Here is a 17,255-nt window from a genome sequence, read left to right as displayed (position 1 = left end):
TTAAGCATGAGAAATGCAGTTGTGAAGAGCATGGTGTAGAGCCCTTCCTGCCTTCCTCTGTGGTACTAGCGTCAAGTTTCACAAATGACTTTCACATGTCCTTGATCTTGCCCCAATAACCAAGAATAAATACCTTCTGTTCAAGCTACACTGTGCCCCACACTTAGTCCTGCCTTAGTCCTAAGTGGGGGACCTTTTAAATTCAATGGCAGTTGTGGAGCCATGAAAGAAGCCATCAGCATTTTTGTGGGTCTTCGAAGCCCTTCTGTGTTCTCTTTAGAATACAGTTTACCCAGCCCCCAATTCTGACACTTTTCCTTTATTTGATCTCACAGAGGTGGCCTCTTGACTGCCATCCTCACTGGGTTATACTTATTTTGAGGCAGAGACATTTCCTGGATCTCACATTCCTGATACTTTGTTTCAGCCCAGCCTGGTAGATATAGAGCTACCAGCCTTGGGCTGACCTCTGAAATCAACCAAAGCAAATGTGCAAATCTTTCTTCCTTTAGATAGATTTTTTTTTAAGTAATTAAGTCTGCCCCTCTGAGACATACTTCTGCTAGCTAGGCTCCTCTTCCTGCGGGTGCCATAACCTCCCCAAACAGGGCCACCAGCTGGGGAGCAAGCGTTCAAGTTCATGAATCCACAGGAAACACTTCTCCTTCCCACAGCTAGATATTAGTTACCTGTTACTGTTCAGTGCTGACGACTGAACCCAGGGCCTTGCACAAGCCGGACAACCACTCTGTCTGCCACTGAGCTCTGTCCCCAGCCCAGATCCTGTGACTCTATCTACAAAGTTAAATACATATTAACAAATGAAATCCAGAGAAAATGTTTCTAATTCCTTCTGGAAGCTGCCCACCCCTCCCCCATGTGCTGAAAGCCACAAACATCGCCTCACTTTGGTACACATTTTCGTTTTCCAGAAATTATTCCAATAGAGAAGTATGCAAAGCCTAATGTTCACTGTGGCTGAGTTTCTAATCCAAAATATAATAAGGTGATAATAGGAAATATAATGAGCTGAAAAACTAAGGCCGCGTAGAAAGTCACCAGAAAAGAGGTGTAAATATTTTATCTATTTAATGGAATTCTGAGCAGGCATTTGTGTATAATGCTTTAAAAGGCATGGAAATTAATAATGTCATCATAAAGTATGTCAGGACCAAAATATACCAAATATGGTTTGTCTCAATGTTTAAAGATATCTGTTGCAAAAACAAAAAGCAAAAACAACAAAAAAACAAGATAGGATGGAAATACGTCAGGTATCAGTCGTATTTTGTCCTGAATTATAGCCTCCTGAGTGGTTTTGTGCTTTTTTGTTGCTGGAGAATTTTCTAGAGTGACTCTGCATGTACCTAGTGTGGTGACCTTTATTTGTGTGGAGAGGCGCCAAAGACAACTGTGCAGCTATGTCCCTGACCTAAGATGAGCTTTGATGCTGGGAAGGATCAAAAGTCATGAATGATGAAGAGGGGACCCAGTTCCTGATATTGTCCTAAGTGTCCCCACTGCACTACTCCTTGGCTTTCTTTTCTCTTTTAAAAAGGTGTGTGTGTGTGTGTGTGTGTGTGTGTGTGTGTGTGTGTGTGATGTGTGTGTGGTGTGTGTGTGGTGTGTGTGTGGTGTGTGTGGTGTGTGTGTGGGTGTGTGTGTGTGTGGTGTGTATGTGTGTATGTGGGGTGTGGGGTGTGTGGTGTGGTGTGGGGTGTGGGGTGGTGTGTGTGGGTGGGGTGTGTGGGGTGTGTGGTGGGGGGGGTGTGTGTGGGGTGTGTGGTTTGTGTGTGGGTGTGTGGTGTGTGTGTGGGTGGTATGTGGTGTGTGGTGTGTGTGTGTGTGTATGTTTGTGTGTGTGTGTGTGTGTGTGTCTGTGTGCAGATGCCTACAGAGGCCAGAAGAGTTGATGGGACCCTTTAGAGCTTGAGTTGCACATCATTTGTTGGTATGAGCAGCTCCATGGGTGCAGGGACGGAACTCTGGTCCTCTGGAAGAGCAGCAAGCGCCCCTCACCGCCGAGCCAGCTCTCCAGCACCCCTGACAGTTCTTCCCAGTTACTGCTCTTCAGTGTCTTCTAAAACCTTACATTTCTCCCTGACCTTTCTCCCTTCAGCCCTCAGCTGAGCCTTTCTGAACAACAGGTCTGGTTTCTCTCAGCTGTTCATGGAATATTTTTAAGCTGCTTCTGGGAAATTGGGACACAGGAAAATGAGTTCCCCCTCCTTCCTCTAAGGAGGGCTGTGACAGAGCCCTCAGAGCCCACAGCACAGGGACATGACAGGGTAGTACATGGCACTCCTGCCCCTCAGAGTGCCTGCCCCTCTTTCTTCCTCTTCTTTTTACTCAGCCTCATGATGATCCTGAGACTGGTCCTGCTGCTGCTTTCGCATCTAGAGAAGCAGAGAGCCAAACTCCCACCATGCTGTTGGGCCTGGCAGAGCAGGCTCTTTTTTTTTTTTTTTTTTTTACAGAAACTTAAAGCACAGGTTTTAGATGTTTCCATTTGTTAATCCTGGTCTTTCCAGAATTGTTATGTGCTCGTTTGGTTTGTCTTCTTCTTTTACATGGAAATTAGGGGCTGGATATTTTTCACTTTTGACAATTCCAAACACTTATCACTCAGATAAGTTTAAGTTAAATTGCAACCTGTCAGAGGATGGGACTTCTGGAGGGGACCACAGGGAGTGTGAATGAGCTGTGTGTGACTTTGTACATTAGGGGTTCTATTTGCATTGTTGGGGATGGAGTGAGTTTGCATTGAAGGAATTCTGTTCTCAGTACATGAACATCCTGACAGGATGTACTCAGTGTTTAAATAAAATACATCGTATTCTAAGTCACTTCTGTGTCTTTTCTAGAAAATCAAGTCACTCGATCATGTTGGTCTGAACAGGTTGGTTATTAGTAAAACGGATGTCAAAGAAGGGCTGTTGACACCAGATCTCCATGCCTCTCAGGAGCATCTCCCTGTCTCCCAAGCCCCTGTAAAGTCACCACTCCATTTGAAGAATAGTTGAAACTTGAAATGTCCAAGGCAGTTTAGGGACCAGATGGCCCATCTGGAGATCCCTGCCTTTTATTCTACTGTCTGCTATGGTCTCTGGGAAACCTGTCCCTTTCTTGAGGACTCAGTTTCTCATCTGTATGGGAGGGGTGTTAATGGCTAGCTTGCTCTCCATGGTACCAGACTAATAGTTTCAAGTTCTTCAGACTGTGGCCTTTGTTGACATGGAAAGGGGTGGAGAGCTCCAACTCCTGGCCTGGTAGGCAAGAGTCCTTACTCTGCTCGTAAGTGCAGGCAGGATGTTACCCTTTTAGCCATAAGGAACTGAAGGAGGGAGAATGCAAACCTATTAGTTAACTCACATAGCAAACCCTTCCCAACGTCATTAGTGTGCTTTCAGTGATCCCCCTTTTTAAAAAAGACAGACAGATCCCTCCTGATCCCAGCAATGTCAAGCACATGGCTTCCAGCAGCCAGGCTGGAAATGGCAGGTAGTTTGCTTCCTTGGCAACAGGCAAGGTTGGCAAGGGCTTCTATTCCCACCGTGATTGACCCTGAGGCCAAGGTGAGTTGTGGGATTGATGGTAGAAACACTTGCTGTGTCTGTAGGACACCCCCGTGATGGAGAAGCTGCTTGAAGTTGTGCTGCATCAAGGCAGTGAAAGTGAGAGATCATGGTGTGTGTGTGTGTGTGTGTGTGTGTGTGTGTGTGTGTGTGTGTAGGAGTGTGTGAATGTGTATTATTGTTGAGTTTTGTTTTTTAACCTTTGATGGTAAGTATGATGGTTCAGCAGCCAAGGTTGCTTGATGGTAAACCTGATAACCTGAGTTCAGTTCCCAGGGAGTTGTTCTCTGATCTCCATACATGTGCCACAGCAAACACAGGTGTACACACACACACACACACACACACACACACACACACAAATGCAACAAAAACTCCTTGACTTTCACTTACGACATACAAGTTTATTCTAGGACTGTACAGAAGGCAGAGGACTCCTTGGGTTTTCTGGATCCAGTCTTGGTGGCACGTCTTATTTCAAACAGGAGTTGGCTGTTCTAGTTTATGAATACATTTTTAGTAGTTTATCTCTTTACACATTTAATATTTTCGTTACTAACATTCTAACATTGCTAACCTACTAACATTACTAACATTTACTACTATAACTTAGCCTCTGTAACTGTTAATACTCAGCTATTATAGTGCTCATGTTTTTAAGGAACATGCCTTGTTCAAACTTGAATATGTCCTTTGCCGTGCCAATGGATTGCTCATCCAATGGAGGCTTCCTCTGGCTTCCAGGTTGGAGGAATCTGTTAATTGTAGGGATTTGGCTGGTTCTCACCTTGAAATCCTACAATGTAAAAGCCAAGATCCATTAAAAGAGAATGTAGCAAAAGAAACACAAAGTAGCCATGCTGTTACACATGAGAAAAGAACCTAGAAATTTGTGTCCCCTGGAGAGACAGCTTGGTGGTTAAGAGAGCTTCTCATCTTTCCAGAGGACTGGAGGTTCAGTTACCAGCATCAGGTGACTCACCGATCACCTGTAACTCCTGCTCAAGGGGAGGTGACCTCTGTCCTGACCTCTTCCAGGACCTATACTCCTGTGTGAGTGTGAGTGTAAGCTGTGTACGGGTGTGCATACGTTGTGTGTGCACTGTGTGAGCATGTTTCTATGCATATGTGAGTATGTGTGTTTGAGTGTGTGAGTATAGGTGTGTGGTATAGATGAGTGTGTGTGTGTATGAGAGTATGTGTAAGTGTGTATGTGAGTGTGTGAGTGTGCAAACTTTAACGGAAACACATAATAAAATATGAATTCTACACTGCGAGAAGCAAGAAGGGTGACGGCGCTAACATTGTATATTATTGCCAAGTGGTAATAGGTTGGGTGTTATTGACAATGCTAGCAACTAGAACCATAAGCTATAACCAACTTTTCTCACTGTAAGAATTATATCCTAACGTCTTCCATGTGTAAGCACCTATTCCTGTCATGATGCTGTTGACGTACAAGCCATAAAAGCAAACATCAGAGCATCACAGTAAGGGCCACAGTAAGGCGAGTCCTTATTTTCTTGGTCTTCCTAGACCGATTTCTTAAGCTTATTTTCTTAGTGTTTTTCATGTTGTTGTGTGAACGACAGCTTTACGGGGGGTTGCTGCATAAACTTATATAATGGAAGCGTCCTCGTGTGTGTAGCCATCCCTCAGGTATCAGATGCGTCCGGCTTTCACTACTTAAAATAAGCACAATAACCAGCCAGTTATATGATCAGGAATTTTTTTTTCCAAAAATATAAAAAAGGCAACATTGAAAAAAAAAAAAAAACACCCGTAGTGAATCAAATAGTAATTCTAAATTCGTTTACACCGTAGTATAAACTGGAAAAAAAATTGTGGCTTCAGAATTGTAATAAGTCTCAAATATTTTAAGTTTTGCAGTGATTAATGTTTGAGAGTTCAGCTGTGTAAATCAGATAGATTTAATTTCGAGTCCCAATCCTTGCACCAACAAACAATGTAGAAGTTTCCTAACTCCCCGAGTCCTCTCTGTTGACTTTGGGGGTGAATTAGTGAATGGCTAAGTGTGTTTGGTTCTTGGTGCAATGGGAGGCATAGGATAAGCTTCATCAGTGAGCACTGTTGTTCTTAAGTAAGGGCTATGTCCCGTGATGCTGTCTGAAGTGCCTGCCCCCAGAGAAGAAAGCGACTCTTTATTCTTGAGAAAGGGATCCTGCTGCATAGCCTACTCTGGCTTTGAACCAAGATTCTCCTGCCTCAGCGTCTACAGAACTACAACTGAAGTTACACACCACCGCGGCTTCGTCTTAGGAAACAGCGCATGCGCGCCACCACACCAGTTGAAGAAGCGGCTTTATTAAGGTTCTGCCACATCCCAGTGCTAGAAATTCGATTCCAGCAAGAGGCCTCTCTCCAGTCCCTGAGAGTGGTCTGGGTGGCGCTTACCTGTTTTCCCATATCTTTAACTTAGCACATTATGTGGAAGGTACCTGGCTGTGTCCCTGTTTTCTGGACTAGATGTGTCTAGTTAGTGGCATCCTTATATATTCTAGCACAGGTTGTGGCATAAAGATGAAAGTGACTTCTTAAATAATAAAGTGCGACTGAGTGAAGGAATAAATAAATAACACGTGTTCATTCTCTCTGAAGTCCCCAGGAGCTGTTAGACAGCATTACCTGTAGCAGAGGGAAGCCCGAGAGAACACTGGCGTGGCATTCTTCAGCCATTAAGATGACTTCAAGGAGCTGTACATCAGCCCAGCTCAGTCGATTGCCCACAAGGAAATCTTGCCCGTGGTCTCTTAGGGCCTGCGCGGTGGTTGGGATGGAGGAAGCAGAAGGTGAGGGCCGGTCTCAACATACAAAGTGCTGTACGGTGGAAAATCTTTAAGAGGTTAGACCTTAGTAGTTGAGCTGTTCTCTGCTTCCAGCTAGCGTCACTTAAGTGAACTTAAGTCCCATCCTGTGTCTCCTGGGCTTTCTCTTAGTTTAAACCATTCAGTGAGCATCCTTGTGCCTCCCTTGTAAGTCATGTACCATCCTCGTCTGGTGGCTCTTCATCACTTGTAGTGATACCCGTGTGTGGACCCTTACCTTAGGCGTGCTGTCTTAAGAAGGTTCTCTGTGTACAAGGACAGTGTTCTCAGAGGGACACAAATCCATTTTTTCCCGACAAGTTTTTTTTCTAATACAGTTGTAAATTATGTGTCAGGTTGGTTTAAAATTGATGGATGCAAAAATGGAATAGACTAGAATAATATATATTCTAGCCCCAAAATTGTATGTTCTTTGTTATAGACTTGCATGGGTGATCGATATTTGTAGAGCTGTGAATGCAATTGTTGACTTTTATATGCCATTGGCCAAGTTCTTCTAAGTTATAATTTCTTGTCTGTAAGTGGAATAATAATAGCACCTCTTTCTTGGAATTAATGAGTATTAAAAGGTAGTGCTTACAAAATGCATGTGGCCCCACTCTTAGCCCTCAGCAGAGATGATTCTCATTGTTATTGATGTTGCTAGAAAATTTGATGTTGTTACTACTTTCAGACATGAGAGAAGCCTCCGTACTTCATGGTATTCTAGGGTGAAGTAGCAGTGTTATAGGATATAGCGTTGCTAAATGAAGGCCTGGGTGTTATCCCCAACACTGCCACAAAATGTAACACACACACACACACTCACACTCACACACACACACACACACACACACACACACACACACACACACACACACACACACACACACACACACACACACACACACACACACACACACACACACACACTTACACACACACACACACACACACACTCACACACATACACACTCACACACACACACACACACACACACACACACACACACACACACTCAAACACACACTTACACAAACTCACACATAATCACACGCACTCACACACACTTTCACACACACTCACACACACACTCACACACACACACACGAGAAGGGGAAGGGAGAAGAGAAAGAAAAAGGAAAGAGGGAAGGAAGGAAGGAGGGAAGGAAGGAAAGGAAAGGAAAAATAGGAAAGGAAAGATAGGAAGGAGAGAAAGAGAATGGGATGAAGGAAGGAAAAGGAAGGAAGGGAAAAGAAAGGAAGATAGGGAGGGAAGAAGGAAAATGAGGGAAGAAAGGAAAGAAAAAGGAAGGAAGGAAAAGAAAGGGAAGGAAGGAAGGAAAGAAGGAGAAAAAGAGAGGAAGAGAGAGAGGAACTAAAGAAAGAAAGGGAAGGGGAAACCTCAGAGAAAGGAAGACAAGCAGGCTTGTTTCCTACAAGTGAGGGATGACGGTCAAGCTTTCACAGAGTTTTGCAATCTTTCGTCCACCGAAGAAGTTCTGCTCTGTTTCGTTAGCCGTCCTCTCTCTTTGATGTGAGCTGAAGGTCATGGCTCACCTTCTCGTAAACCGGGAAGAATCTTGTTGTGGCTCTTTGGAGGATGTACTCCAGGTTCATCTCCTTCTCTTCCGGCAGAGAGAGTGGGAAGTACATGATCATGTCACTCAGGTCCCTCAAGCCTTCTACGTACATATCAATCCTAGGGAAAGGGTGGTCATGTACAAGAACCACCAAGACAGAGAAGAACATTGTATGGACCAGTGATACATTTTACATAGTGCCTTAATCTCATGCACCTGGTTATCAGGGTCCCCACAGGATTTTGTCTTGTGAACTTCAGTCAAGCATTTATATCAGCAAGCAGTTCTTCAGGATATTAACAAAGCTCAATCTGAAACCAGTGTGGTGATATAAGCCTGGAATCCCAGTCCTCAGAAGGCTCAGGGGGCAGAGGGGAGGAGAGATCCTGGGCTATGTAGCAAAACCCTGCCCCTCCCAGATTAGTGTATGAGCAATAACATGTACATTCATATTAATTATGAAGCACCACTATTAATAAGATGCAATATGCTCACAGAGAGTCTTAAAGTAACAGTGAAGTAGTGCACTGTGTAAATGTGGTATTTGTGGTATTTGTCTGTTTAAATACAGCACACCTCAGGTGCATGTGACTGAAGAGAGATCTAGGGTCCTCAGTCAATCTCAACCCCTCTCCTCCTTGATCCAAGATTCCCAACTACTCGGAATGTCATTTTTAAAGGGTCCAGAGTTTGTTCCACCAGGCCCTATTTGCCACTGTCAGAATGAATGGAAAAATGGACATGAAGACCCAGTGAAGAAACTCGTGGGGTTTCACATGATATGTCTCTATCCTGATCTAAAATGGATCTCTGATCTTTTTGAGTAACAGGTCCTTGAAGCTTCACCCTGAGGTAGTACCTAGTGTCTGAAAATGGCCTTGAATTCTTATGCTTCTTGTAGGTTGATGTCATTATGCAGGAGAAGGCAGACAGACTAGGTCTAGGCCATGATTGGATAGTAAAAAACTAAGGCGGGGACAAAGCTTTTGTAAAGCGGGAGAAAGAAGAAGAGAGGAAGAATACAGATGGAGACAGAGAAGGATGACCCAGATCCAGGTGGTAGTTGGGAGGGATTTCTGTAGGCAAATTTATCTTATCTAGGTGGGTGGTTTAAATCCTTATCAATTGGTTATGAGCTTATTGTGTGGATGTATTGTGGATTTAGACTTTAACATGTGAATCTGATTGCTGGGTTACAGTTTGTTGAGTCTTGATATTACTGGGTAGTTGGGAGTTTATACCTTCACTACCAGGGGGCAGTTGCTGGGAGTGTGGGCAGAGTCCATGGCATAGGCCAGACAGCTGCTGTTGGACTTCTGAGTCTTGATTTTTCTGGGTAGCTGGAACCAGAGAGTTCACAGCTAACAGAGAGCTGCCAGGAGAGATGCTAATCTGAGATAAATTAGTGCCAGTTCCAATGGACCCCTGGGGCCAGAACTAGCAACCACCAGGGTACACACAGGAACCAGTTCCACCACTTTTTTACTTTTATCGAAACAGCTTCTGCCTTGGATACAGTCGGAAGAGATTTAGCAAAAACTACTAAAATAAGGGGGTGGGGCTTGCAGTGAATGCTAAGGTAAGATCACTCTAAAAATTGGCACTGTATCAATTTTCTTGCACTTGTCTTAAAATGCATTTTTAAACGATATCATGACAGATTTATTTAAAATACACCTCAGCTACCATTCGTGGACTACTTCGTTCCCCAACCACGTTATCAAACTCCACACAGGAGTTTTCAGCTTTCAGTTTTCAGGAGACAAGCTTGGAGTTTAGAGGTAGGGTCGCCCGTCATGCCAGACCTAATACATGCTCAGCACATGCTTCTAATGATGCTAAGTGTTGGTGTTCTGGTTGGGGTGGTTTTAGATTTTGTCTGGGAGGCTGAGGGACGCAGCTGGTATAAGCAGAGACCGTGTGATTGTTTGTATGTACTTGGCCCAGGGAGTGGCATTATTTGGAAGTGTGGCCTCCTTGGAGGGAGTAGGTGTGGTCGTGGCCTTTAATACCCTTCTCCTAGCTGCCTGGAAGTCATATTTCTCCTAGCAGCCTCCAGAGGAAGATGCAGAACTCTCAGCTCCTCCTGAACCATGCCTGCCTGAATGCTGCCATGTTCCCGCCTTGATGATAACGGACTGAACCTCTGATTCTGTAAACCAGTCCTAATTAAATGTTGTCGTTACAAGAGTTGCCTTGGTCCTGTCTGCTCACAGCAGTAAAATCCTAAAACAGATCTGATGCACAGTTTCCTATAACCACTTCCAGTCTTGGGTTTACAGGGTAAGGTGAACCTTTCCCCCAAAATAAATGTATGAGTCAGTGTTCTTCTGATTTACTTGTGTCTTCCATTCCCATCTCATAGAGGCAAACATGGCATCATGAGAAAACAGCTAACTCCTTCTACTAATGAAAGCCAAAAATACAGCTAGAAAAAAATCAAAACTATAGCAATTTCCTGAATGAATTATTGCTAAAGGTAAGTGTTGTGGAATGAGATGTGTGTGTGTGTGTGTGTGTGTGTGTGTGTGTGTGTGTGTCAGAGAGAGAGAGAGAGAGAGAGAGAGAGAGAGAGAGTATTGCTAACTTTCTTCTTTAACACTTGTTATAATAGATTCTTCCACTCGAGCAAAAGTAGGCTTTCTATCAATCTATCAAGAACTATATACTATGAATGTGACTTCTAATGATGCTAAATGTTGGTGGTTCTGGTTCAGGGCAGTTTTGTTTTGCTTTGGCTCTTGCTCTAAACAACAAAATGTCCTAGTACCAGGCTTGTTCTTCCTGGTTCCTTCCATACAAGTCATACTTTGCAGCTACGTATCTTAAGATGGCTCTGGTCTGCACCAAATTCATTCCATCGATTTCCACCATGGGCACTTGTTCATACATCAGGGTTCCACCTTGAAATACACAAAAGTAAGCTAGATTATATATTGGTCTTCAGAGAAGTAACTATATTTCCTTTCATTCTAAAGACTCTAGAAAAATAGGACCACATGGCTCACTTATCAATTTTAGAAATGAACAGGAGAAATATGTATGCATTTATCCACAAAATATATACAGCATACAATATGATATTTGACATTTTAAAAACAATTGTTTGGATATTTGGGACATTGTGGATACATTTGGATACATATTGGATACAAAGCATTTCTTTAGACCAGTCTCTTCCTTTCTACTTCCTCAGTGTCTTTCCCCATGGCTATGCCATTCATTCAGACACCTTTTACCCTCAACTGTAATTCTGAGCCCAGTTGGGCTTCTTACCTACCAGTCATCCCTCTGGTAGCTTCCTGAAGTCCTATAGCACTGATTACATCTTTCTATTACTCACCATTGTTTGCCAAAGGACACACATGACTAATGACCCTCACTCTGAATTCAAAATCTTTCTTGCAATTTGGTCTGTGTACACCTCTACAGGCGAGCTCTCATCTGGGCGACAGTTATTTACTTGGGGCTTTTTTCTTCAACTTTCCCAAGATGCTCTGTAGCAAAGCAAACCAACCAAGAAATCACACGGAGATAAGGAATGCAGAATGGCTATGGTCCTTTCATTAGGAACTCTGTCTCTGTTTCTATCTGTCTCTCTCTCTGTCTCTGTTTCTGTCTCCGTCTCTCCCTCTCCCCCGACTCTCATTAAAGCAACAGTGAGGCTTACCCTACGCTGCTTTTCCAATCACAAGCTTTCAAGTTGGGTGGGTGGGGCTAGTCTCCTGTTCTCATTCAGTATCTAACAGGGAGTCGGAACCACATAACTTGCTCTAGCAGAGCAGATTCAATATAAAGACATTAGCGGTGTGTGGTGGCATTCAGGGGTAATCCCAACATTCTGATGAGGGTAGGAAGGACGAAGACTCAAGGTCATGCTCAGCTACACGATGCGGTTCCGGTAGCCGAGGTTCTGAAACCTTGTCTCAAATATGTACTCCAGAAAGTACCACCTCAAGTCAGGGGGAAATTGAGAGTCATAATTATCACAACTCAGAAAGTTGGGAGTGGGCTCCCCCTACCGGCAAGATTCCGGTGCAATAGAACTAGGATCCTAGTAGTTCCTGCCCACCTACCTTCCACGGTTCTCTTGGTGTATTACAGAGAGGAGCAGAAGAAAGCGACCCGTCTCAAGTTGGTCTCGGGCAACACCGAGAGTGAACAGGATTTTTCTCTTACCTTGGAGTAACTTCTCAAATTCTTCACGGGTTTCAAAAAGTTCCTCCTCAAACTGTAGAAGGAGACAAAGAACGTAAGAATATGCTGCTTTCAGCAGGATCATTGCTATTGCTCTTGATGGCACAGGAAAACTGAAAAGGATTTAAAGGCCTAATCTCCTGTTAAGCCAGGAGTTAATGTATACCAGGGCATGGTTCCTTGCTCCGCCTTCCTGAGTACTTGGACTGTTAAACTAAAGTGGGAGGTTGTGGAAACCTAGAGATGCAGCTCCCAGGCAGGGTCAGGTAAGGACTGGTGACAGGTGAAAGTAGGGGCTGGAATGCCGCCCTTGAGAAGAAAATGCTTTTCTCATTTGGCCTTAAACTATGTTCTCCTGTGTGCTGTTTCTGTGGAAGCGGTTCTCATCCTCTCTTGGTTATGGCAAGTATATTTTGATATAAGAAGAGGGGTGATTTGTTATATGACTATTTTGAGAAGAAGCCTTTGTTTAGTCTTATTTCTTTGTCTAGCCTTGCCTCAGTTGTTCCTGGTATGCTGGGAATAATGATCTTATGGCATCTGGCCAAAATGGAAATTGAGGTAATGCATATTCATATCTATATAAGGATTAATAAAGCTTGCAACTGCATGCAGTTGATTCTGCCTTTGCTCTGCATCGCCTGTGTCCTGGTCATTTGCAACCGTACCCAGGGCCCCCAATGCACTAGACATTAACAGGAGGTCACCTTTATTTCTGATTCTCAAAGACAAGTGTGACTTGAACTCTGAAATCCAACAGCCAGATTACAGGTTCTGAACTAGTAACCAAAATAAGTTTATGGCTGGGGGGTCACCACCTGTGAGGAGCTGTCTTACGGGCTGTATGAGGAAGGTTGAGAACCTCTGCTCGAGAGCCTTTAGCAGGTAATTTCTTACTCTTAAAGTTACTCTCCTGTAATTCCCCATGCAGAGTAAAGATTTCTCTTTAACTTTATCCATTTCTTTAGCGACTGCCTCCACTTTGTTTCTAAAGTTTGTCTAGTGCTTTAAATTGACTTGTGTTCCTTTCTTTGGCAAGCCAGACATTTCTTTTCAGAACTTTAATGTGTTCTCCCTCCATTGCCATCCCCCATCTTTTCTTCTGTACGCTCGTTGTCATGGTTGATCTGCGTTAATGCACCCATGCACTAATGCATGTCACTACCTTGATACGCAGTTTGGAAATTCCTTGTGCCATTATTTTTATTTTGTTTTAGGTTCTTAAAAGAAGCTTTCGTTTATTTTTTTTTTAATGTGTGCTTTACAGGAAACAAAACGCAAGAAGGCAAGAACAAAGTCACCCAGTCACAAACAGCTCAGTTTGATGTGTCCTTCTAGATCCTGCACACGCACATACACTTAGCTCTTTGAGATTTGTTGTTGTAAAAATATAAAAAAATAAAAAAAGTTTATCATTGTCTTTTATCCCCCTAGATCTGATACTGCGGTGCCCCAAGATGTCTGCTAGATATCTTGGCGGAAACACATCCCAACTCTGTGGCGGCCCAGTGTCTCCTGCCGCCACACACTTTCCTACACTCAAACCGTCACATAAAAGAACACACAACACAATAATCTTTGACGCAGTTGGTAAGATATAATTGCCTACCTAAACATACAAAGACCGGTACCATCCATCCCTTAAGAACATTTGCAACAACCTGTAAAAGTTCAGCGTGGAATCTTAATGTCACCCACCTTATTGTCCTGCCACAGCTTCTCTCCTCTCCTGTCCTCCTTTCCGTTGCAGTCTCCTCCTCTTCCTTCAAACTTCTCTCCCACCCACCCTTCCTCCTCATCCAATGACAGGCCTCCTTCTAGCCTGTACCTGCCCCTCACCTGTGTTTTACAAATTCAATGGGGAGAAGGTTCTGCTGAAGTCACCTGAGTCCTGAGTTCTGACTAGGCAGCTGTCCTTGGGGCAGTGGAATTAGCATCAAAATACAGATAACTCCAGGGCAAACCACAACAGAGATTATACACTTTGTGAATGTTCACCAACTAAAAACCCCATGCCTCCCCATGTCTTCCTCGGCAACATAGAAGACAGAAATGGCGGCCGGCCTCTTGATAGACACACTGGCAAATTCTGCATTCACTCAGAGCTCAGCTCACAAGGAAACACAAAGCAACAGACCACGCTAAGCATAGCATTCCTAAGCTTATCATCAGGTCTACACACTACGTAGAAGAAGGGGTGTCGCCACTCAAAAACTGTATTCCTATAGAGCAGCTGGGAGATGCACCCACGGCAGGGGCTCTCAGGGTGTCAGTCTCCACACAGTTGCAGGCTTTGCCCCAAGAATCTCTCTGCCCCTCCACTCGGCCGAACAACATGAATTTCCTCACACTGTCCAGACATGACCTAACAGTTCCATGTTCAAGAGGAACCCTTTTTGTCAGCTCTACCATAACATTAGCTGTAGTTTTAACCATGTGCTCTCCTTTAAGCTGTAACATTCAGATGACGAGAAATGAACTCTGTGCGCAACGAACACAAGTATTTTACCAAGTTGCACATAGGGACCCCTGGGTACAGCTCTCTTCTGGACGCAGAGGCACTCACAGCCTTTCCCTCATCCATCCTCTTCCCTGCCCATCTCCTAAGTGCAGATGATGCTAGTGAGAGGATTAACCAAGGCCACGCCCAGAAGACAGCCCTCCCTAAAGACATCCTTTAATGCCTGGCAACATTAACTGAAATGCACACCTAACCAATGGCTAGACAGCTTGAACCAACCAACAGCTACCGTGCCCTTTTCTCAGCACTAATCTTTGCTCAAGCCCACGTCCACCACCTGGTAACAGCATCCGCTCAAAGGCCAAGTTTGACCTCCATTTCCCCAGTGTGACCACTTCCTATGAAATAGCAAACCAATCCTAAAAAGTCCTGTCAGTCCTCGATTTATACCATGGTGTGCATTTTCCCCTCTTACGTGTTACTGTATGCATGTGTGCACACATGTGTGCCACTGCAGTGGGGAGGAGGCTAAAAGACAAGTTGTCAATTACTTTTCTCCTATCAAGTGGATCCTGGAAATCAAACTCACGTCATCACCTTTCCATGCTGAGCCACCCTGCCAGTCCATTATGCACACTTTCTTACTGTTTTGAGGCCAAGTCTATATATACCCCTGGCTGACCCAGAACACAGAGATCCACCTGCCCCAGCCTAGAGTTAAAGGCCTGCATCACCACATTAATTAATATTATGCACTTAAAAGTTGAGAGACTAGATGTTCCCAATAAGCACTTTGCTTTCCCCAGCACTGGCATGCCTCAAATACAGCCATGTTTCCTGCCAGAACATTACCTCAAAGGCCTCTACTCTACTTCTGGACCTCAATATAAGGCCTAATACCCTGAAAGCCCTAGAGGAAAGATTAGACCTCATGTAGGCTAGGTTGGCTTTGAACTTGCAATGTAAGAGAGAATGATCTAAACTCTTCATCCCCTTGCCCCCTCCTCCTAATTTCAGAGTTTGCAGGTGTGTACTGCTATGCCTTCTTCCTATGAGTTGTTCTGTACTTTTAAATAAATTATCAGGAGGCCAACAAGGTGGCCCAGTGGGGAAAGGTGCTGGCTTCCAAGATGCTCACTTTCCAAGGATCCACATGACAGAAGAAGGAAAGAACTCCCAGAAGTTGTCATCTGACTTCCAGATATGTGTGTCACCCACCACCACCCCATACACACGAATAATAATATAAAAAACTAAGTATTTACAAGTAGATGATGTTCTTGCTAGGGTGATAAGAATTAGCTGAAGCTTTGAGACAAAACGATTCCCCTTCCTTCTTATCCTTTCTTCTTTCTTTCCCCTCCTCCTTACCTTTCTTTTTCTTATTAATTATTATAGCATACTATCTACACTATCTTTGAATGCACTTAACATCCATAATTGGTCTCCACAGGACTTGAGCATCTATTTCAAAAAACTAACTCACCAGCGGCCCAACATTTAAAGAGTATTTGTCAAAAGCTACATTTTGTTTGGAAAGAATAAAGTTTTCTACGACTTTTAACCAAGTAAGTGCTCAGCTCAAGGAATGACCTGAGAACAAACACTAACAACTCTATCAGGAAACTTACCTCTACTCCAGCTGCTGCCAGGAGCCACCGGACCGACTCCATTCTTCCCCTTCCATTGAAGTAATGAAGCACAGGCTTCCCAGCCATGCTGAAATATTCCTGACAAAGAAGAGAGGGAAAGAGAGAGAGAGAGAGAGAGAGACAGAGAGACAGAGAAAGAGAAAGAAGCAGAGACAGAGAGACAGAGAAACAGACACAGTGTGACCTCCTCAGCCTGGCAGGCTAGGGAGACTGTGAAAACACCTACGAAAGGCAGAAGTCAACCTCGAGTGAAACATCTGCCTTGGCTGCAGCTGTGAGCTTTGGTGTGCGGGAGTTAAGCTGCAGCCAAGATGTGCCTGAATGAACCAGCTGCAAAGATACTGAAACTTAAAGGATTTACTGCTGTGCTGTTGCTACCCCCCCCCCATTAATGTTCTGAGGATGGGTTTTGTGGTTCCTCCCTTTATATACACTGTGCTGACTATTAAACTTTGAGCCCTGATCAGAAGAACGCGGTCTTGGCTCCATGTTTCTCTTGCCCCCTGCCCTTTCCTTTCCAACCCTCCTTTCAGATGAGCTCCGCTCTACCTTGAGCTGCTGGACAGCTACAGGTGGCTGAGGAACAGGACCTGAGCGAGCAACCGCTGAGAAATGCTGCTTTGGGTGCAGCTCCACAGGAAAAAAGAGAAAGCGAAGGGTAATTCTGAGTACTGGGTAAGTAATTATATCCGCGGATCGATGGGCTATTAAGGACTGTACTGGGGGCGGGGCAGTGGGGGTGCAATAGGTTGGGGCGGTGCTTACCCAGCGCCTAACTCACCTAGAAGAGAAACAGCGAAACCGGGCAGGGTAGCACAAAGAACCGGTTAGTTCTCAGTCTAAGAGCTGTTTCAAGCGAGAGGAACAGGGTTTGAAAAACAGACATCAGAAACATTTTTTAGCCCCGGTGCACTCATCCTGACCATGGTTCCCGGAGCAGGGAATGGTTAGTATACTAACT

General features: G+C 44.2%; 1 protein-coding gene across 1 annotated transcript; it reads right to left on the bottom strand.

Moving 5' to 3' along the window:
* Positions 1 to 3,958: 3,958 nt before the first annotated feature.
* LOC116898107 (glutathione S-transferase-like) lies at positions 3,959 to 16,367 on the bottom strand. The gene is made up of 6 exons (XM_032899492.1): positions 16,274 to 16,367; positions 12,164 to 12,215; positions 10,755 to 10,887; positions 7,962 to 8,103; positions 6,222 to 6,353; positions 3,959 to 4,371 (listed from the first exon to the last, which is right to left on the bottom strand). The coding sequence occupies exons 1-6, from the start codon at positions 16,358 to 16,360 to the stop codon at positions 4,201 to 4,203; spliced, it is 717 nt and encodes a 238-aa protein (XP_032755383.1). The 5' UTR covers positions 16,361 to 16,367; the 3' UTR covers positions 3,959 to 4,200.
* Between the last annotated feature and the right edge of the window lie 888 nt (positions 16,368 to 17,255).

Source organism: Rattus rattus, chromosome 4 (genome assembly GCF_011064425.1).
Source record: "Rattus rattus isolate New Zealand chromosome 4, Rrattus_CSIRO_v1, whole genome shotgun sequence".
NCBI lineage: Eukaryota > Metazoa > Chordata > Mammalia > Rodentia > Muridae > Rattus > Rattus rattus.
The sequence above is the reverse complement of the archived record's forward strand: the minus strand, read 5'-3'. Positions and strand labels throughout refer to the sequence as shown.